Source organism: Culex quinquefasciatus, chromosome 3, assembly GCF_015732765.1.
Source record: "Culex quinquefasciatus strain JHB chromosome 3, VPISU_Cqui_1.0_pri_paternal, whole genome shotgun sequence".
Lineage (NCBI taxonomy): Eukaryota > Metazoa > Arthropoda > Insecta > Diptera > Culicidae > Culex > Culex quinquefasciatus.
The window spans coordinates 118999076-119023387 of record NC_051863.1 but is presented as its reverse complement, the minus strand read 5'-3'; the positions used below and the strand labels follow the sequence as shown (position 1 = coordinate 119023387).

At 38.0% G+C, this 24312-nt stretch overlaps 1 protein-coding gene across 1 annotated transcript in view; it reads left to right on the top strand.

The window, feature by feature from the left end:
* The window catches only part of LOC6044693, a 324907-nt gene that overhangs the window by 271635 nt on the left and 28960 nt on the right, over positions 1–24312 (top strand). Inside the window, 1 exon segment of the mRNA XM_038258625.1 lies at positions 13252–13436. Within this exon segment, the coding sequence (XP_038114553.1) occupies positions 13252–13436 (185 nt within the window).

The window sequence follows — 24312 nt, the reverse complement described above, 5'->3', positions numbered from 1 at the left end:
CCAATTTGACATTTCTGCTTTAACGATCCACTTCAATTCCGTTTCATCATGTCGCGCGCGTGTTTGCGAATCTCCTGCATACAGTGAGAGCAATAAAAATCTCTGCAACAATTTAACAGCAAACATATCAACGGCAATTAGTTCATATGTCAGAGGGCACAATGTCACCCCAGCTGCGCGTACGCGCGCGTGTGTGTGTTTGCACACGTGCTTTTCCCTTTTGTCGCGTGATAACATTCTGCCCTCGATTCGAAGGGGAGAAAACTTCCCACCCCCACCTACAACATTCGCTGGAAAAAGTCACGCAAACAGCGATATTTCAATATGTTACACATTTTTGCGAAACCTTCTGCTGGGCGCGCACGGAACATGGTTCACACAGAAAAACACGAATGATGAATTGTTACAATTATAAACGAGAAAAAAAAATCGACAGCAAAAATACTTTAGCAACAAACTGTCGACACGTGGTAACCGGTGTGGCGCACCACAATCAGGTGACATTTCAATCATTGCGATTAGTGTGGTTGGAGGATAAAAATGTGGTTACAACAATGTAAAGCTAACTGCACACCTTGATTACAATGTGTACAATGAGTGTCGATAAAGTTAATAATTGATTGATTTGCGAGGGTAGTATTTTTTATCGGAGGTGTTAAAGGACAAATTAAGTTAATTTCACCGTAGATTTTGATTGCAGCATAAATCATGCGAAAGCTTTTCAATTATTGAAGTGAAATCTTTGGTGTTCCACTTTTCATACCATAATTTAATGAATAATCGGCTCCGTGGCTTAACGGTTGCGGCTTCTGTCTCACAAACAGTAGATTTTGGGATCAAATTCCGGTTGGTCCCTTTGAAACTTGAACTATGGAATTGTGAACATAGAATATGAAGTTGCCTACGTGGTTTATGAATGACTCATTTGAATATTTAAGATAACAAAAACATCTCTCTCAACCATCAATAACAACCAACGACCAACGAGACTGTAAGGTAAAGTGAAAGGATGATGCTTTCGAATGCCTTGATTTAAAGTTATACTTTAATTAATGTGATAAATAAATTCTTAGCAAACTATGTTCGGACAAAAAATAGGTTTATTTTTCCAAATATATTGATTTTAAGGTTAATCTTAATGATTCAAAACTGTGCGACCGAAACATGGAAACATATTCTAAGGATGGGAAGCTGAATAAAATATGCATTTAATTTTTCTAAAAAAACACAAAATGGATTTGATTTTAAAAGCATTTATTTACATCATTTTAACTCTAGTGCACCCAACCCATGTTCAACTTATTCGAATTACCAAGCCTCGAAATAAGTTCGTTCCTCAATTCGTTGGTTTTGCGGCTATAACACAACCAATCGGAAAATTCTTTCTCCAGTGATTTGTAAGTCTAGAAAAGCCTCAATAATTTGAAAATCTGCTCTCACATTTCAATATTAAAGTTTTGCTTGTTTGTTAGTCTTGGATTTACAACTTTCAATGTAAATATTTTCAGAAAGAAAGCAAAAATTCACAAATGATCATTTTTACCAAATTGAATATAGGAGGAACAGTTTCTATTTTGAAATTTGAGTGCTGTTTGAATGACTTTTAAACAACCTCAATTTTATTGTTTCTTAATATTTTAGTGAATGTTTTTTAGCTGAATGTTTTTATAACGAATTTATGTAATGATTTTATCTCAATTTGAACTTAAAGTGCCTATATCTCGAAAACGGTGAATAGTTCTGTTCGATGGCATCTTGGATGATTTTGATATATTTAAATTGATTTTTGGTGTAAAAAAATATTTTAAAATGGCTGATATTTTTTGTATTTTTTTAAAAGAAACATTATAATACACAACTTTGCCGAATTTTATGTATTTGCAAAGCACAAACCCAAAAAAAAATCGATTGGCGAAATCGTTAAGAATTGTTATTTGACTAAAAAGATGCATTTGTTAACAAATTTAAAAAAAATTAAACGACTTTGTGATTTTTTCAAGAGATTAAAAGTTAATAAATAAACGTGATTTTTTCAGAAATCTATGTTTTTTTTTAAATTTTTTTTTTTAAAGTTCGCATTTTCCGCCAACTCACACAGCAGTTGCCCTGACTCCTCTTCGATTTGCGTGAAACATTGTCCTAAGAGTTAAATTTTTTCCCTGATCACAAATCCGAGGTTCGCTTTTTGATATCTCGTGATGGAGGGGCGGTACGACCCCTTCCATTTTTGAACATGCGAAAAAAGAGGTGTTTGTCAATAATTTGCAGCCTGAAACGGTGATGAGATAGACATTTGGTGTCAAAGAGATTTTTATGTAAAATTGTACGCCCAATTTGATGGCGTACCCAGAATTCAGAAAAAAAAACCCGATTAAATCCCACCTGGGGTGAGATAGAGCCTTTCTTACTAAAGAATATAACAATGGTAGAACTTTTTTCAATTCATAACATCGACTTTGTTTATTTATAACGTCAGCACAAAAGAAAGTGATATGATACAAAAAATCTTATGATGAAAGCAAGGTATTATTAATGATGTGTTTTCCAAAAGAAATTGAAAACGCAACTTTCACCAAAAGAATATGTTTAATCGTACAAATTCTTAATCAAACAAGCGTTTATGACAAACGCAAGCATGGCAAGCTTCCCATGCGCCAGTGACGACGCACACCGCGGTTTTGGTGTTCTAGTTTTGGTACGAGCCCATAAACCGAACAAAGCAGGTGCAAAGCAAAACCGAGGTACAAGTGAACGGCGATGCCGCACGGTGCAGGGAAGCTTGGCATTCAGCTTCTAAGAAAGTGAGAGAGTCAGGGATAGCTAGGGAAAATATGCCCATTTTAAGCCTAATAAGCGGTCGTGTTTGAATGATGCTGGATAATCTGGATTGTTCCTTGAAATTCACTAAGTGTACCAACAAGTAGAGCAAATTTTTGTGAACATTTCTGTTTATTTATTTTTTTATTAAAAGTTATGCTATTCCTTTTACAAGCATTAAAAAAAATATTTCAAAAATGCATTCTAATCAGTCGAGTGCATTGGACCACGCCCATTTTTCTATTTTCAGCTTAGCTCTTTTTTTCTTCTAGCGCTCTTTTGGGTCTGCTGAGTGCTGCCAAAATTGATGAAATTTTAAGCGAACACTCACGAAAAGTATCATTTATAGCGAAAGTTTCCTGGCAGCACTGGCTCACTCCAACAGGCGTTCCCTTTGTTCTTTATTTGCCTTCGCTCCTCGCTCGGATCTCTTCAGCCTTCGATTGGAATCGGTATTCAAAACTCAAACGTCAGAAGACTTAGCGCGTTTGTTTTTTTATGGCGCTTGCTAATTATTTACATGTTTCGGGATTATTTTTCAAGTGAGTGACTAAGTAACGGTCAAAAGAACATGTTGCCGGTAGTTGGAAGCAATTTTATATCTTAAGCGCTTTGAAATCGTTAGCGCAAGTGAAAAGATATATATAAAAAAAAGATGGCGACTTTCGTTAAGCAGTTAACCTCTGATCTTGCGTGTGGATGTGTGTGCCACCAAAATGATGAGAAATGGTCTCGCAAAATAGATAATTATGATCAAAAGTGCATTAAATTTGATCTTTTTGGCCAGTAAGTGGCATAAATTTGCGTGCTTACTCGAGGCGGTGTTGTTGCTGGTAAGCTTATAGCCTAAATAGTATTTTTGGAGCATTAATCGAGCATCAAACGTTCCATATGACGAAAATAGGTGTTTGATTAGAAAGGGTATATTTCCCCTATTTTTACAACCGCACCACTACACATTCAATCGCAAGTACCTTAAGTAGAAAGCCATTGGCGTCGCGAGCATTGAAAACTTTGAAAACGATGAAAAGCTTAGAATGATCCTAATTGAATCCGATGAAACCTGTTAAATAAACTTTCGAAATCACGAGAAAAATTAAGCCTATTATTTGGCAATTTAAGGAGAACACGGGAAACAAATTGTTTCTAACCGGATGAATGTCCTATGTTACAAAAGTTTTTGCATAACCATTGGACAGTTATGCAAAAACGAACAGGGCAAAAGAAACAGAAAAGCTACGATATCTTACATGTTGTAGGAAACATCGGTAGATAGGCTACTTTAAACAAGTATATCTCGAGCCACAAAATATATGCGCCGGCATTCTCGCGTCAGCATTCGAAGCTCAACTTGACAACTGGTCGACTTGGCGACGAAGCGTCGAAAATCGATGCAGTGTGATTTTTTAGCGATTTTTCCGATTTATATTCATGCTGAATTGTAATATTTACGAAGATGAAAATGATGTCCAGCCAAAAAGTAAAACCTATACCTTCCTTTAGTAAGAAAGGCAAAAAAACGTATTTTGCATCGTAAAAACTCAAAAAAGTTTTAAAAACTCTGCATTTTTTCCGTTATTTGACTGTAAAAATGATGGAACATGTCATTTTAAGGAAATTTAATGTTCTTTTCGAATCTTCATTAACCCAGAAGATTCATTTTTTCATTCAGAACAAAAATTTTCATTTTAAAATTTCGTGTTTTTCTAACATTGCAGGGTTATTTTTTAGAGTGCAACAATGGTTTACAAAGTTGTTGATCAGTTTTGCACGGTTATTTTTTTGAGTTGTTTTGTCGTCCGTGTCTGTAACGGTTGACTATGATCGGCCATGATCAACGACGACCAACTTTTTCAAACCTTTATTTTCGTAAAATCGTGATAATTCGTGATGGTTACGAGCAAACCATATCAAAATTTTGTCTGCTCTACATTTTTGTAGAACATTGATACACTCTACAAAATAACCGTGCAAAGTTAGAAAAATTACGAAATTTAAAAACAAAAAAATTGTTCTAAATGAAAACAAATATCCTTCTGGGTTAATGCAGATTTAAAAAGTACATTAAATTTTCCTTAAAATGGCATGTTCCAAAATTTTTCACTATTGAGTAACGGAGAATTTTTTTTAAAACTTTTTAAGTGTTTTTTTTTTTCGATAAAAATATGTTTTCTAAAAAGTCCCTTTGACAACAAATTTCTATCTCAAATGGTTTTGTCATCGAAAAACTTTCTCCCAAGATAACCACTCAACATTTTGCTACACACTATAATGACATTCTTACAACAAGATCTCACCGCTTGTCCCACCCAACATGGTCGTCTTTGTCGTCGTTCCATCGCCAAACATAAATCATTCGGCTTCATATTTCATAATCCGCTCCACTCGAACATGAAGATGAGTCTGCCCCAAGAGCTTTTCCGCTCTGAAACAATGGCCAGCTCATCGCCATTTCCAGTAGAACATCTGCTTACTGCCTCATCTACAGCCGACGCCGCCACAAACAAGACCGATAAAGTGTAATCAATATTAATTAGCATCGACATTGGAAGAAAATGGCCCCGCACGCAGCCACTGACTGGCTGGCTGTTGACTCAGAAGCGATAATAGTGTTGACATTTTCCGTTTGATTGAGCCTGGCGGCTTCAAGCTATACAAACACGGTTGCCGAGAACTGAGTATTGAACACAGTGATGTCGGGATGTTTGGTTACTTCAACTGTCAACTTTGACTTTGAGATTTAGGTTTTCAAAATGTTTTGAAGCAGAAATACTCTTGAAAACCACTGAGATTAGATCTGCTCAAAATTTCATGAGATTACTGTGCCTTTCTGTACTCCTCTAACCCAGTCCTCTTCCAAGAAGCCAGCCAGTCATCCATTACAAGTATCACACTGATGGCTTCTGGTTAATTATCTCTCCCCTCATCCTCCTCCAACAACATCAACTAAGTTAGAGCAATCTCCTAAGCGATGTTAGAGGGCCAGCTTTTCACCACAGCAGGGAATTTAATCTCTAGCAGTATCTCCGACGTCGACGTCGTTGCTCCTAATCTGCAAGATGACAACCTGGCGGCTGCCGTGGTTTTCCAGCCCAGCCAGCCAGGAGAGTTGTCACGGTGAGCGGTTTCTGCGGTTCCGGCCGGATCGACGGACTTGTTCCGGGGAACGAGTTAATCGAGTAAATCAACATGACGCGATGCCACGGTCGGCGGTTGGGTTGGGTTTGCTTGGGCTGAGTTGTGCAACTGTTTTGCGGTTGTTGTTAAGGATTGCTGAAGTAAGATGTTGGATATTGAATGTACTTGCTTTAATGTGCTGCTTGTATTGCTTTATTGGATTAAACAGTCTAAAAGTTTGAAAATCCGGCAACCCTGTCTCATGTTATGGACATTTAAGTGATTTTGATGTACGTTTTTGAAGCCGAATCTCACTTCCAATTCTGTATTCCAATTTCATCCTGCACATTGGCAATCGATTCGTCCAATTATTGTCAATCGAGCCTCCCGTAATGAATGGCTTTTTTCTGCTGAAAGCATTTATTCCTCTCACAATTGACCGCGGGTGTGAAATTCCCATCATTTTGCACCAATTAAAACCGCTCTCCCTGTCCCACCCCAACTCTCGCATACAAAGCCTCAAATGACTATCACCCTTAACAGTACAAACTGTAGAAGAGCAGCGGCGGGGAAGGGGACGTTGAAAATTGATTAAATTGCTTTCAAACGATGATGCCCTCGGAGAGTTGCGTTCAGCACATCTGATGCCATCCCGCAGTTGGAACCTGCTTCTTGTGCAATAATTTCACCTAATAATCATCTGGCTCGTTACAAATTGATTCCCCACATTTGCATAATGCACATTCGATAATCATCAGCTTTTTGGATCGTAGCTGAAGTTGAGCATTTTGCTCGAAATACAAGGGATAACGGACAGGATGGCAACACTGTGCTAAACATTGTAGATTTTTTTTTCAAATAAGTTTGACTTAAAATCGATTGAATCATGATTGTTTATTAAAATTAAATTTCATACACAAAATTTCACTCAAATTTAAGAAAAATAAACCCTCCGTGAAGCCAAACACAGTCAGCACGAAGTCTGTGGTGGTTTGGGTTTGAATTGATTTTTGGTCTGCTAAACGTGTTCGATCTGTTCGAGATTCAGTGCAAATACCTCTGATCGTTTATATGGGTGAGTCTGGTGAGTGTTATGAGCGAACTTGCTTCTGCGTGCGTGGCACAGATTAAGTGGTTTTGGCAAATTGAAGCTAACAATCGTGAGAAAGCTCTCGGTTTTGTGCAATTTTGAGAGTTTGGATCGTGAGATGTTTGCTGAAGTGGTCAGTAAACGTCTGTACACAGAAAAAAATGATGGTAATAGTCAACAGGAACTGAAACCAGATCTGCACCATAATGTCATCATTTTGATTATTAACTAATTTCCAGATATTTTTTGCTTTGGAATAAATTAGGAAAAATTGATTTACAAACTGTAAGTGCACTATATTTTAAAATTATGAAATTTTGTGTCTATTTCCTACACAGAAACAAATTATGGTAATGTGGAAACTGTGTGAACTGGTGGATTTTCATCAGGTTCACATTTTACACATATTTTTAGGTAAAATTACTCCAAAAAGAGGTAATACTAATCAACTACATTTTCAACCTTCCAAAATTCAACTTTTTTTTCTGTGTAAGTTTAATGGCAACTAATGATGTTTCAAACGAATTCGGAAAAAAATCAAATCCCTCTACGATTTTAGTGAATCTTAAAAGTAATTCGTATCCCTGAGTTCCTTTACATCTTTCACCAGTTATCATATATCTGCGATAAAGTTATAATTTTGACAAAGTGATTGGAGTTGGTCATTTAACCCCTTCCCACCCAGAGCAAAATCGAGATTTTTTACGTTTTTCCACATTATTCGTAACTGGACCGACCAAATTGGACGAAATTTTAATGGTTATTGGTTAACATTCTATATTCTACACAGAAAAAAATAATGTAAATTTGGAAGCTGTTATTTTGGAAGGTTGAATATTACCTCTTTTATGATGTAATTTTACCTCAATTTAGACTGAAAAAGTGACATTACACCAGAAAAGTGGTAAAATTACACATTTCCAGAGGTAAAATTACACATTTTTTCTGACATAAAAGATGTACCCCTTCCCAGATGTAATATTTCCATGATTTTTTTTCTGTGTATATTAATTGGTCAACATTCTAAGCAGCAATAATCATTTGCCTGTCTTTTAATGTTTTTGCCTTACTCACCTCACTCAGGAAAAGCTATAAAATCACTCAACAATTGAAATTCTTAATTAGACCTCCTAGACCCACCTTCAAGTAGACATATCGACTCAGAATCAAATTCTGAGTAAATGTCTGTGTGTGTGGTGGGTTGTCGATTAAACAATTTGCACCGATTTTTTTTTCTTTTTTAATCTCATTAGATCCGTCTTGAGGTCCCATAGGTTGCTATTAAAAATTGTAGAGTTTAGTTAGGTACTTCAAAAGTTATTTTAGCAAGAGTCTGGAAGATTGTAAAAAGGGTGGTTTTGCCTTTCTTACTAAAGAAAGGTATAGGTTTTACTTTATGGCTGGACGTCATTTTCATCTTCGTAAATAAGACGATACAGCATGAATATTGATCGGAAAAATCGCCAAAAAATCACACTGCATTGATTTTTGACGCTCTATCGATTCATCTTGACAGAATTCGTCTATCTCCAACCCTCGAATTTTGAGAAAATAAATTCCGTGGAGATCGAGTGATGTTCGTATGTGGTAAAATTTTGCCAAATTTTGTGTCGCGTCGTTCTCAGCTCCCCTAAATCCGATTTTGATTCTTCTGAATGCAGATGAAAGCTAGTGTGCTGAACCTGGGCGAGTTGTCACTCAAATTTCGAAATATCCATCTGGTTTCGGATGTGGACAGACTTTTCAACAAATACACAGTTTTCAAATGAAAATATGGTCAACATTTTTCATTTTTATATCTTTTATTTATCTCAAAAATTGCATTTTTCGAGCTCTAAAACCTCCCAAATTTTCATCCAGATTCATAATATGGTTTTGCAGTTAGAGCCATTTGATTAACCTACCATAAGAAAAAAAAATCCCTAAAAAAAGGTAAAAGCCCACGTGGTGACCTTCGCCAACATTTTTCGTTTCTAATTTTATCCGAATTTTCTTCCTACATTCATAGTACAGACCATGAGTGAGCATCTGAAACAAATTTGACATCGATCGGCAATCCCGAACAACTTATAGAACGATTTACTTTTTGCCTTAATCAGAAAAATCGCCAAAAAATCACACTGCATTGATTTTCAACGCCAAGTCGACAAGTTGTCAAGTTGAGCTTGGTATACTGGCGCGAGAATGCTGGCGCATATATATTTTGGCTCAACTTATACTCGTTTGTAGTAGCTTGTCTAACAATGTTTCCGAACATGTAAGATATCGTAGCTTTTCGGTTTCTTTTGCTCTGTCTGTTTTTTGCATAACTGTCCAATGTTCATGCAAAAACTTTTGTGACATAGGACATTCATCCGGGTACAAACAATTTGTTTCCGTGTGCTCCTAAAATCGCCTTTAAGTAGGCTTCATTTCGTCGTGATTTCGTAAGTTTATTTACAAATTCCTAATCAAACAAGCGTTTATGACAAACGCGAGATTAAAAATATTCTATTGGTGAAAATTGCGTTTTCAGTTTCTTTTGGAAAACACATCATTAATAATACCTTGCTTTCATCATAAATTTTTTTGTATCAAGTCGATATTATGAATTGAAAGGAGTTAAATTCTTTAGTAAGAAAGGCTCTATCTCACCCCTGGTGGGATTAAATCGGGTTTTCTAATCTAATCTAATCAGACCCTAGCGCAGCCAATCTTTCGAAGGGATCCTGGAGAGTGCCTTAGGTTAGATGACGCCTAGCACTCTTCTTGTCATTTATTAACATTTGTAGTGCGCCATTGCATCGGAATGCATTGAAACATCACAAGCGTTAAAGCGGCCAGGCCTACTGCGTAAAGCCATATCGCAGAGATGATCCGTAATTGGGTTAAGTTTGAGCACTGAGTGTTCGAACAACAACACAATTCTGAATCGATAGGGAAGGAAGAAGCGTGGGGACACACCACCATACGCTCCGAGATTTTGGTTGTATTCGTTGGGAGTACCATGCTAAGAAGGTTCGGTACTCCGGAACCCTCTGGGATGGGGCATTAGGGTGTAATATCAAAATCGATTTTCCAGCACAGCAATTTTTCAGTTCCTTTTGGGGTCCTGAACAACTCCCCAAAGTTTGGGAACGATTGGTTTAGTCCTCGCATTGCGCAAAGCGATTCAATTTTCCATATAAATTTGTATGGAAAAATCATTTTTAATTTTAATATTAAAATCCAGGTTTCACGTTGTATAACCGATTCATATTCGATGCTTGAAGGTGCTCTATATCTTTCGAAGAGAGTATGATGCTAGCTTGTCCCTGAAAGAAGATACAGCGTACTCAAAACTCGTCTAAAACGTGATTTTCGAGCAAAAAACACGTTTTAGACGAGTTTTGAACACGCTGTATCTTTTTTTAAGAGCAAGTTAGCACCATACTCTCTTCGGGATAGTTGTAGAGCACCTCCTAGAGCATCCGAATATGAATCCGGTTAGAGTACAGCGTGAAACGTGGACTTTATAAATATCAAAATCCAAAAAAATGGTTTTTCCCATACAAATTTATATTGTCCGTTTCTTTCGAAGGTACACGCCGCGCGGCATTTCAGAATGTGCCGCAGACATTGTTGCCAGCGATTTTCTGCACTTTTGGTGCAATAAAAAACATTCCCGGCAACAATGCCGTGCAATTCGAAGAAGAAGATCAACAAAAACAAAACGCACAGTATGGGATTTGACAGCGCGCATTTGCCGAAAGTGCGGCGCGTCGTTTCGAGACTGGTATGCCGCGTGTCTTTTTCGGGAATACGCGCAATATGGAAAATTGAATCGCTTTGCGCAAAGCGAGGACTAAACCAATCGTTCCCAAACTTTGGGGAGTGGTTAAGGACCCTAAAAGGAACTGAAAAATTGCTGTGCTCGCTAAATTAGGACAACTTTATTTTTTTCCATACAACCATATTACACCCTAATGGGGCATTGTATTTCCACGAATGCCCTGGACACTATTTGCCGTGGTTATAGCGCCACACTCGCTCTCTGTAACAGTATTCCTAATTCCAATCCAAACTCACCAAATCGTCATGGCCTAGTGGTTAGTATTTTTGCTATCAATCCAAAGGACGAGGGTTCGAACCCGATTTTTCGTTCATATTCATCATTTCTAATTTCTGTGTTCTAAACTTTCTCGTTGGGAGCAGATGGGCAACGAACCCAGAACCAGTGATCCCCGTGCACCGCGTTCAATCGCGTTCTCTGTTTTCTGTACTCGATCAAACACCAGCACCGCGTGTGCACGCGTACAAGCAAACCTAAACTTTGCCGTGTACAGGCTGTACCCGTACACGAACCTCAAGTTTAAAACCGAACCTTGCACCTCGGGTACAAACTCCGTGCAGGCCGACGACGCAGAAAAGAGACAAAAATATTTCCTTCACGCTCCCTCTGCTGTAAAGTGGTGTTTCATTCTCCGCTGCAGTCACACTACAGTGTTTGCCACAGAGAGAGTGAGAAGCACTCTTTTTTTTTTTTTGTCTCTTTATACGCTCTTCGCTCGCACGGCGTTGCACCCGAGGTGTGCACCCCGTGTTTACACCGCGTGTAAACTTGAGTGCGCCGTGCGGGTAGAACTCGAACAGGGTAGCCTGGTGTGTTTGAGGTTCATCTGCACTGAAAACTTGTACGGCGTGTACGGCGTGCGTGCGTTTCGGGAAGACTGCCCAGAACCATTCGCTTACAAAGCGAACACCGTAACCAGTCAGCCACGGCCGCTCCCCTTAAGATTGTAAAAAGGGTGGTTTTTATAAGAAAACCTGTCATGTTATACATTTTCAGAAAGGCATTCTTACTGATTCAAAAAAGGTGATTTTGAATAAAAATATCGAAAATTCTTTGTGAGTCTTTGAATATCGAAAAATTAATTTGTGAGGTACAAAAAATTTGAATCGATAAAAACGAGTTTTTTAAGCCATTTATTTCCAGCTGACTCTCGGAAAATATTGATACGATTTTCAATGAAAAATCAATTTGCTTATATGAAATATTCTGATCTTCTCGATACAACATATTTCAAAACTTTAATATTTGGTCTAAAATATGAAATGAAGAAAAAATATCTTTTTGAAAAGATCTTCTACTTAAAAAAACGATGCTTGATTTTAAAAAAAAGGTTTATATTTTTAACGCCTTTTCGATGTTTTCGAAAATTATTTTTTTTTTAAATTATTTCTCTGGAACAATATTTTGCACCATTATGCACTATAATTGCTTTAAAGATGTCGTAAAATATGAAATATTAAAATAAAAAAAATATGTTTATTGGGAATCGAATTTTTCGTCAAAAAAACTTAATTAAGAAATGATTTTTTTTAGTTTTACTATTTTCTTCTAAATTTTATCCTAATCATAATTCAGCCGAAGACACCAAATCGATCAAAACTGTCAACTCAAGCTAAATATTTTCATAGAGACTTGTATGGAGACTTGTATGGAAAAACTAACGATGCAAAATTGCTTCTTTTGTCAAAGTTTCCTCCAAATACAAAAATACAAAAGTCGACTGAATCCAATGCTATTTTGTTGTTTAAAAGGCCATAATTTTATGCATCGATCTTTGGGCATCGCAAAACTATTTATGTTTTATTTGCCATGAATATGCCATCGGATAAATCTCTGAAACTAACTCAGTGAAATGAGAAGTCTGTGCTTCACGACACACCACAATAAAATTTTGTTAATTCACAAGTTTCCTCCAACCATATGGTGCAAATTCATATTAAATCCTCCGAAAAATGGCATGTTGTGTCGGAGTGATTTTTGACGAAACGCGCTTGTTTTCGTGGCATAAAAATTTAACGTTCGTGTACAAATTCGCATCCTCCTTCAAGTGCGTCCGTCCTTTCGGCAAACCCTGAAAGCTTTTGTTGGGTCGTAACTTTTTGACACATTTGAACACAAAGCTCCACGTGTGCGGATATTGTACTAACAAATACCAGAAGGCCGCCTCTGCACGGGCTTCCCACATGGCTGATAATGATGCGCGCACTGGCAAGGCATGTGTGAATTTACGACCCCAACATAAACGTCATCATCAGTGTTTGGGGGGGTGTTTTTGGCAAATTTTACGACAAGTGGCGGGTGTCGTGGAATGGATTGGTTCGCTTGAAGTTCCTCTGCGGAATATTCTTTATAGACAAAATTTATTTTAAAATCAAAATTCTCATCCAATAATAATTTATCTTCTTCTCATCTCCAGCTCACCGTCGGAGCGGTCGCGGAAGGGCTGCTGCGGCCACTGGTTCGCCGGGCCACCACTGCGGGCGCTGATCGCGGTGGTGGCCCTGGGCGGTGTGGCGTGCGCCCTCGGCGGGGCGGCACTCGGCGCGACCGGACTCGCCGGCTCACCTACCTCACACCTGACGGCGGCCTTACTGATGATTGGTAAGTTTGATCCTTAGATATTCATTTTAAACCCGTTTTTTTTCAACGATGAAATTCTAAAATTCTTCAATATTCCCGCAACTCAAATCGCATGTTCAGGGCAAATAACAAAAAAAGTTTATCCTTCCGGGAAATGGCTTTTCCGTCGGGTTTTGTGTGCCTTCCGATTGAACTGAACGCCGGAAAAGAATCCACTCACCGAGCTCAACTCAGATATCTGATTCCGGTTTTGCTTGTTTCGGACAGAATTCGTGTACTCGGCTAAACAATCCAGCTCCCTCCGAAAGAACAACGGCCTGTCCAGGAGTCCAATATAACTCGAAATGTTCATAGCTGGCAAAAGGGGAGGTTGGGGCGAAGAGGAAATGTAGGCAACCAGCAGCAGCAACCGGAAAATGCATTCTACAGGAAATGAGAAAAACAGCACACATTTCATTTCTGGGCCCTGTCGACGCGGTTGGGTTTGTATCAGCCAGCCGTGGCTGATGCTGGTGTTGTGATAAAAAAGAACAGCGCTCGTTGAGTGCTGCTAACCGAGTTGCCGAATGGTGGGCTGAACAGTGTGGGTTGAAAGTTTGTTGCATTTAAATTGTATGATTTAACTGTCAAAATTGTATGGAAAAACATTCAATTGGACCATTTTCGAAATTCGTTATGAAAATCATCGAATGTATAAAACATTTCACCCACACTGCTGACCGTGCTTAGACACCCGAAAAAATGGTTATTTTCCGCGCTTATGATGGTCCAAAAATAAACAGCTGAAACACCGCGAAAGCTCCTGAACCCGAAATCCTTTCCGAAATCCTATGGCAACGACCACCACCATCAGGCAGTTGTAAAAAGCATGAATTTAATTATTTTTTCTCCTGCTGCTGCTGCTGCTGCTGCACACAGCCGGCAGGATACCAAACAACATCGCCTCCTTCCAAAAGCCATTTGCAAGCTCAAAATTGGGCTAAAAGGATTGGGGGTGAGCTCGTGCGCGTTCACTCTGCGCTTACGGGAAATGGATTTTCCGCGAATTCAATTTATTTTCGGGCGAAAAGAAGCGCGCGCGCCAGGGTCACGATTCGAAGAACGTGAAAAAAAAACTTGTAGGTTCCAAGCGAGCGTGTGCGATGGGATTTGGGGTTGCAAGGTTAGTGCATTTTCGGTTGAAAACCTTTGGAGGTTCAGGGGAAACTCTCTCAAATCATATATAAGGTTAAAGCTTTTCTCATTTTGGCTGAATATGTTTACGAATTGATTCAATGACTTTTTTATTATTTACATATAAAATCATTATATATGTTTTCAACAATTAAATGAAACGTATTCGCAACAATTTACAGATCGCTCAAAAATCAAAGAAAATCGATAATTGAACATATTGATTCGCTTTGCTTTAATTTGAAAGCTTTTCTTGCGATCTTTTAAAAAAATATGATTGACATAAACATTTACCCATGAAATTCACTAAATTGAAACACATTTTTATCACAGATGTATCAAAATTAGGTTATCATAACAGGCAATTTTTGTAAATATTGCTCGGTTTGTTCTAGAGGTCGTATCGAGGTACTCCGGTTTGGATGAAACTTTCAGCGTTTGTTTGACTACACATGAGATGAACTCATGCCAAATATGAGCCCCCTACGACAAAAGGAAGTGAGGTAAAACGAGCTTTGAAGTTTGAGGTCCAAATAACATAGAAAATCTTAAAATTGCTCGCATTTCCGTAAAACTTCATCAATTCCAACTCTCTTCGATGCATTCGAAAGCACTTCAGAATGTACCTTGATTGGTTTAACTTTTTCTCATAGCTTTTGCAAATTACTGTTAAAAATGGATTTTTTCAATACTTTAATATCTTTTTGCAACAGTCTCCAACACCCATACTCCTATAGCTTACGGTATTAACTTTTTGGCCAATCGCAGTTTTTCTTGTAATTTTTCGATTTTTTTCAAACATTTTACATCGTTAGTTTTTGCACTGTAGGCTTTCATAGTACCACTTTTGGTCTCAATGTTGTCATATTCGAAATCCTCGGAAAATTTTACGTTAGTATTGGGGTTGTAAATTTGATTGGAAAAATCCATTTAGAATGAATTAAAATATTTTTTTTACAATTTAGCAAGGGATAAAACAGGGTTTCGCCTACTTTATACAGCTTTTGACGTTTTGATCCCAGGATAAATAAGATCTATTTCTTTTTTCAAAAATGTTTTATTAAATTAATTTTGAAATTAAATGTACAACTACAATACTTCTAACTAACGTTAAATTTTCCGAGGATTCCGGATATAACAGATATGACGAATATGACGAATATGCCTTATGACTTCTAATTTTTGACTTCTGATTTTTAACTTCTGACTTCTGACTTCTGACTTCTGACTTCTGACTTCTGACTTCTGACTTCTGACTTCTGACTTCTGATTTCTAACTTCTGTTTTCTAAGTTCTGATTTCTGACTTCTAACTTCTGACTTCTGACTTCTGACTTCTGACTTCTGACTTCTGACTTCTGATTTCTAACTTCTGTTTTCTAAGTTCTGATTTCTGACTTCTAACTTCTGACTTCTGACTTCTGACTTCTGACTTCTGACTTCTGACTTCTGACTTCTGACTTCTGACTTCTGACTTCTGACTTCTGACTTCTGGCATCTGACTTCTGGCTTATGGTTTGTAGAAAATTAATACACTATTAAAAAAATACAATTTAACATAAAAGTCCTTTGAAACTAAATTTCCATATCATAACCATTTTAGGTTGAAAAATATTGAAGAAAAATGTTCCTCAGATTCGTCATATGGCGCCAAAATTTTACAGATCGAAGTTCCCCGCAAATCTTAGAGGGGTTGGGATCAACTTTCGCCGATTAAGTATGATTTGGCCAAGAATGACCTTTTGGTAATTGAACCTCTTTTTTCGCTTAAGCTTCCATCCACCCCGGGATTCGAACTGACGACCTTTGGATTGTGGGTCCAACTGCCTACCAGCGACTCCACTGAGACAGGACCCAGGGAGACGACTCTTTTTTATTTAAACGTGGCTCAACCCTTCACTTAACTCTTCTAGACCTTCAAACCCGAGCATGGGTAAATAACAAGGGAAATGCAAAACAATACCATTCAATGGTATCAATACCAAATTTTGGTTTTCGCGAGCCCTTGAAAAAAATGTCTAAAGTGTAAGTTAATACCAATCATTGGTATTATACCAAATTTTGGTATTTACATACTGTTTCTTACTTACATACTTAAAAACGCAAATCTAATCCAAATTAAAGCCAACCATTTTATTTTGGTCTAAAAAAGTCATTTATTGATCTTTATAAATTTGGGAATACCATACATTGGTATTGTAAAGATATTTTAAATAAAAATATTATAAAATAATGGTGCTTCAAAAACAAATCTATTTAAAATGATGTTTAACATTCTTAAAAGTATGCTGATACATTTGAAAATGATAAGAAAAACATTTATATATTCAAAAGAATTAACGTTACGACAACTATAGGTTAAACGTGAAAAATTTAAAATTGTAGAATGGATGCATCCTCGAAAATCCCACGAAAAATGCCACGCTGCCTGGGCTATATCCTTTCTCGTTCTGGTTTAGTTTGTTCCTCTTTCATTGAATTTCCTGATATTTTTGCCTGCAGCTAAAACATGTTGATGCAGCTGCAGCTCGTTTTCATCAAGCGTTGATAGCTCAGTTGGTAAACGGGTAGCTAAAATGGTGTCCGCACCATACCTGTCATGAGTTCGATTCCAGTAGTCCTCTAGTTTTCTTTACCTGATATTTTTTGGCTCTCCAAGCAAGACTTCGTTTTCCTGCCTGTTCGAAGGAGTTAAATATAGCATCAAAATTCTACCCATTTCTCATTGCAATCCCATTAGCCAAATTGAATTCCTGCTGTAATCCTATAAAGAATTCTCATTGTTTTTTTGTCCAATGAGATTTTTATTTACCCGTAAAGTTGTTTTTTGTCTGATATTCATTTGCCCTTGGAATGGCACGTTTTGGTATTGCTTTGGTCTTCCCCATACAGTTTTTTGGTATGATTTCATGGTATTATACCATCTATTACTGGGCAACCAAGGGCACATTTTGGTATTTGTTATTTTTTTTTTTACCGAATTACGCACTTCCCAGCAGAAGCTGGGAATATTTCACCTACCTTTTATTTCATTTTTTAAAGGTCAGGCTCGGACTGCTATGCACGTATGCCAGTGAGAACAGTTTCTCTTTAAAGGCTGTGCAAACTATTACATAAATTAACAACTCGATAGCGGTGTGCTCTAATGTTCTAACTGAAAATTGGGCCAAAATGAGTTAATGATGCCATCTTTTAGCTAGTTAAATTCCCTACAAAACGCTTCTAACAGATCTGAAAAATTCGTTTCCTACGCGGAGATATCGCCTTGCAACCATTTGTACTAACTGGCATTTTCGAACGCATCATGGATGTGCTCTCTTATTTTCCATCATGGCTTGACTTTTGAAAACACGCAAATCCATAAAAATACGATTACACTATAATATTATGGTAAATTGCCAGGTGTCCTTACTAGTTTGAGCAATATTATGGAGCACTATTTTGGAAGGCAAATAGCACAAGTGTGCACATTTGGAAGCGAGAAGGAATTATCAGTTAGGTGAAGTGTGTTAAAATGGTTTAGTGGAGTAGTTTTTTTTGGTTGGACGACCCATTGATTAGGATTAGTGTACTTAGGTTCTGTAGGTTAGTTTAAAATGTTGTTACGTAGTTTTCTTTGTATGGACGACCCCTGTAGTTGAGCGAAGAGTGCACAACGACTTGAAGAATGTTTCAAATTGGACTTTTGGGTTGGGCTAAGTGGGCATTGGGTTGGGGAAAATTATTGTTACGTCGTTTTTTTTGCATGGACGACCCCTTCAGTTGTGCTAGGACTGCACAACGATTTGAAGAATGTTTCAAATTGGACTTTTGGGTTAGGCTAAGTGGGTAATGGGTTGGGGAAAAATGTTGTTACGTCGTTTTTTATCATGGACGACCCCTTCAGTTGTGCTAGGAGTGCACAACGACTTGAAGAATATATCAAATTGGACTTTTGGGTTGGACTAAGTGAGTAATGGGTTGGGGAAAATTATTGCTACATCGTTTTTTTTCGTGGACGACCCCTTCAGTTGTGCTAAGAGTGCACAACGACTTGAAAAATGTTTCAAACTGGACTTTTAGGTTGGGCTAAGTGGGTAATGGGTTGGGGAAAAATGTTGTTACGTCATTTTTTTTCATGGACGACCCCTGCAGTTGTGCTAGGAGTGCACAACGACTTGAAGAATATTAAATTGGACTTTTGGGTTGGGCTAAGAGGGTAATGGGTTGGAGGAAAATGTTGTTACGTCGTTTTTTTTTTGCATCGACGACCCCTGTAGGTGAGCTAGGAGTGCACAACGACATGAAGAATGTTTCAAATTGGACTTTTGAGTTGGGCTACTATACCATATTATACCATTTTAACAGAATTTAGAGTCATAGAGACGCACCTGAGAAATGGTAAAATCCGTAAAAAAATACTTTGACTCAATTTCACCCCCCAGACCCAGTGTCACCCCACTAACGGTACGTAGATTTTTTTTTGCATAAACGAACCCTGCAGTTAAGCTGAGAGTGGACAAAGACTTAAAGAATGTTTTCAATTTGGTCTTTTGGGTTGGAACCCACTTGTGAAATGTTGTTACGTAGCTGAAAATTTGCTTACATGTTACCTGCACAATAAAGCTCATACAAAATCCCATAGAAAGTACTTAAAAAGATTAAAAAAAAAACTCACGACTCACTTAGCCCAACCCAAAATCCAATTTAATATTCTTCAAGTCGTTGTGCACTCTTAGCTCAACAGAAGGGGTCGTCCAGGCAAAAAAAAAACAACGTTACAAAAGTTATTTCCCCAACTCATTTCCCACTTAGCCCAACCCAAAAGTCCAGTTTGAAACATTCTTCAAGTCGTTGTGCACTCTTCGCTCAACTAAAGGGGTCGTCCAGGCAAAAAAAAAAACGACGTAACAACATTTTTGCCCAACCTATTACCCACTTAGCCCAACCTAAAAGGCAAATTTTAACATTCTTCAAGTCGTTGTGCACTCTTAGCACAACTGTAGGGGTCGTCCAGGCAAAAAAAACGACGTAACAACATTTTTCCCCAACCTATTACTCACTTAGCCCAACCTAAAAGGCAAATTTAAACATTCTTCAAGTCGTTGTGCACTCTTAGCTCAACTGTAGGGGTCGTCCAGGCAAAAAAACGACGTAACAACATTTTTCCCCAACCCATTTCCCACTTAGCCTAACCCAAAAGCCCAGTTTGAATAATTCTTCAAGTCGTTGTGCACTCTTCGCTCAACTACAGGGGTCGTCCAGGCAAAAAAACGACGTAACAACATTTTTCCCCAACCTATTACCCACTTAGCCCAACCTAAAAGGCAAATTTTAACATTCTTCAAGTCGTTGTGCACTCCTAGCTCAACTGAAGGGGTCGTCCATGCAAAAAAAAAAAAAACAACGTAACAACATTTTTCCCCAACCCATTACCCACTTAACCCAACCCAAAAGTTCAATTTAATATTATTCAAGTCGTTGTGCACTCTTAGCTCAACTGCAGGGGTCGTCCATGCAAAAAACTACGTAACAACCTCTCCCATAGTTGATGTGCACACTTGGCACAACTGTATGGGTCGTCCATACTATAAAATATTACGTTTTTAATTTATTTGGGGCACATTTGTTCTATTCAATACATTCATCGATTCCATTGCATGAGACACACTTGTTCCAACTGCAATTCACCATAAATCTAAATAACGGTTTGCGCCTTGGATACCATTCGTTTTTGAAAGGTCGTATGTTATAATTGAAATAAAATAAACTAGCTAAAAGTTTTTACAACATCATTTTCTTATGTTTTTAGGAATACATCAACCTAGTATTCGTCATCGTTGATGTATTATGGATGGTTTTACAATTATATTCATAAAAAAATATTATTTCACTAATTTTTTCATACAAAAATATTGATTTAAATGCTAATTTTACCAAAAGGTTAATTTTCCTACCAAATTCAAACTAAAATAAGTGTTTGAAAAAAGTTTTGATATAAAATGTTTTTCTTACGCTTAAGTTAACCAACTCGTGAAAAAATAACATTGAAACAACTAATTTGAACTATTTTAACAATAAAATTACTTTGCACGCTTTTGTACCAAAGCCCTGTGCACGTTTGTGCTAACTCATACAAATTGACTCCCAAAACACACTTGTGCCAATTGCAAGCATGATTTTTTTCGTATTTTCTCTGCCAAAATTTTTCTAGCATTTCAAAAGTTTTTATATCACAATGTCTTCAAGTAATGTCAGGTGCATACTTTAAAATTGTTAGAACAATTGTTTGTCGAACAGTTTTCCAGAAACAGTAATTCAAAGTTTAAAAATCGATTTTCTCGCAACTACCAAAATGTCGGTTAGTATAAGAGAGCACACCGCTATCGAACTATAGCTAAATTCTAAATCATAAAAGCACTGGGTGCGGGTGGTAAGCCGCAGTTGCTGGTAGTGGGCGGTTGGTATTTTGGTATTTGTTATTACATTTTGGTATTTGTTATTATGCCAAGTAATACCAAAATATGGTATTCCCGTGTTATCTACCCATGCTCGGGAAGCTCTGAAAGGCATCATCCCCAATCGGCCATTTGGCGGCCACGTTTGTTTTAGGGAAACATTCAAATCTTGATTCCTAATGTTTCAATTAAAAAAATGGGTTTCTTTGTGTTGTTTGTAGAAGCATTTTACATATAGAGCAATTCCATGTCAAATAGGGAATCGGTTGTACCCGACCCTCTCCGATTTCAATGAAACTTTGTAGACATGTTATCCAACGCTATAAGCGTAGGAGCTTATATCTGTAAGCCCATACATCCAATTGAAATGTGGTCAAAGACAAAAGCTTTCTGGTAATAATATGTAATAATATATGAAAAATCAAGTCTGTCATATAGAAATTGTCAAAAACCATCAAAAAAAGCTATTTTTTCAACATTTTTAATTTTAAAACCGCTGTAACTTCACAAGGATTGGACTTAGGACAATGGTCGAAATGGAGACTTTTATGTAAAATTGTCTGGAGAATCGACTCTCGTGTTCGGATTTTGAAAATTTTGATGTTTAGAGCCCTTTTGAAAAAAAAGTTTCAGTGATTGATTTTTGTATTTCATTGCCCCAAAATACTTACCTTAAATACTTTCAATTCATTTTCTTAAACTGATAACCTCATCGCAATGTAAAATCTCCTTCTTCTAGAAGAACTCTCTTTGAAACTTAAATGAAGAGTCATTTTTTGGCATTGCTCATAGAATGAGTTTCAAAAAGTATGGATAAGTTCAAAATCTACTCCCACCTCGCACCCTACGCCACTGCGCCCCACCATAACACCTGAGCGGCAACGGTTGCATCCAACCTTGCGACCCGTGAAAATAGTAATCGGATTTGCGCGCGAATGTTTTCCCCAATTTCACAGTCCTCCTGATGTTGTTACTGCTACTGGCCGGTCTTCTCTCCATTGTAAAACTTTTCCATTCTAGACCAAACCGAGCATAAAGTTACAAGGATTCATCCTTTTTTTTTGCGGCACGGGCGGAGGAGGAATTACGAAAGTTTAGCGATGTTTGCTTCCCAGTTTTTGCGAAGTGCTGTTGATGTTGCGTTGGAGAATATTTTGCGAATTAATCATGCTTCTTTTGTGGGTTTTTTGCGCGGGGCGAAAAGCTCTTTTTCGGCGGAAAGCTCCTTTCAGCGTGGGCAAAGTTAGTATCATTGAGTGGGCGGGGTGTGCGGCGAAAAACGAATTTAGTGATGCCCACATCTCATCGATGATTGATGAGTTTTTGATAGCCAAGAGGACACAAAAGTGTTTTGATGAAATCGTGTTTTTTTTGGTCATAAAATTTTTCTTTGAAAAGATTAGAAAATAAGATTAAATTCTCATAACAAAAGAATTTAATCGAAACAGTTCGAGCTTCCAAACCGTTCAATTAGGCTGATTGTAGTCCAAACAATTTCAATTTAGAGGACAAAGGAATCTGTGTCACTGAACCACAGTTCGAAACTACATCTCTAAACATCGCCAAATGCAGCGGTGCCTCAACTGGCACACTCTGGCGGAGAGAATTGGGATCTTTGCAACAGATTTCCACGCCGCTCCGTTTGTTTATTTAATTACTAAAGCGACCCGGAAAACTGGTTCGTACATGAACCTTCGGATATGCCGTTGCAGCTATGCTTTCTTGGTGCAATGGCCGATCTCCAAATTTCTAGAGCATAATTTGCAAATTCCAATGCTGATCAAATTACTTCTGGATTGGTTCGGTAATGCAAATTAGCAAATTACTAAAACTACATCACACGCTGAACAAGAGAGCACCACCCCAACGAATCGGTATTTGGTGGCAAAACCAGGCAGCTGCAACGGCAGGAGTCAGCTGCTTTTGCCACACTGTAGATTCTGTGGTTTTCGGTCGTTCCGTCCCGTGCTCTCAATGTGGAGCACTATGTCGAACCTGAATCCGGGGGAAAATTCTTGGAGTCTTGCAGATTTGGGCTGATGGCGGCGGTGGTGGTGGTGAAGCTGGCAATGAATAACAAACAGATTTTGGGGATACATTTAATGGATGATAGTTTTCCGGGGGGTTCGGGAAAAAGGTCTTCCGTAGAAGGGATCGCGTGCCTCGGAATTGGCACAAAATGTTGAAGTTTTGGGGGATTTTCGGAGGTTCGTAGACTGGGTTGGTACGGTTCAGGAGTGCAGTTGGATGTACTGAGTTGTATACATTTCTAATCGTTTTTACCCAGAACAAATAGCTGCTACCGGTAGAAGTTTATCGTTCGAAGGGAAGATAAACTGTGGCTTTCGAAAGCAGGAAATGAGGAGAAACGAATTTCGAAAACCGGGAAATTGTGCTCAACGAAATGTTGCTCTTTTAGCCCTATTTTTCTAATACTTTTCTCTGCTACTTTTTATATAAACATAACAAAGATTTTTGTATTAAAATTTAAAGAAAAATATATGGAGACGTAATTAGAAATCTGTGATCAATACAATACAAAATGCATCCAATTCTCATTGAATACCGTACATAACTTTCATATTCTCACAAGATGAATTCACTTGGAACTTAGTTATGTAACTCCCAGTCGCAATCCTTTCTCGAGGAAACAAACAATCCACTGTGTGTGGGCCCAAATAGTCCCCTCGATCTGGTTGCGCACCAGACGCAGCCTTCGAGTGATAGTGCATGGACGCAGCCAAATGGATCTGACAGTTCGTGGGTCAGAGTCAGCGGCCGGCCTCTTTCATCAGTCAACCGTCGAGTAGGTTGGTCGGCACGCTGCGGGAAATCAACCTCTCCACAATGGCGAATCCTGCCTGGAGAGCGATTATTTTGTTTTTTTTTCTCGTTTTGGCTCTAGTGTTTTTGGTTTTCGGTGTACCCCCAGCGTGACAGGTGAGTGAAATTAAAATGGAGATCAGTGAGTTGTTTTTTCGGCTGTGGAGGGGGATCGACCGATTGCTGCTCAAAAGCTGAATGTGTGTTTAGCAGTCACACTGAGAGCGTGAACTTTCGGCTGAAATTTTTGATTTCTGCGACATTTGCATGGTTTGTTTTGCTGTGGTTGAGGAATGTGAAGACGGACGGTGTGAGTGGGAGACTGAAAAAAGCTGAACTGCAAGAAAGAGAAAGAAAATTTATTTTGACACTTTTGGAAGTGATGTCAGATTTTCAATGTCTGTACAATATCCGTGATTTTGTCTGCAAATCCCGATTTAGGAATTTTAAAGACTGCTCTTTCTG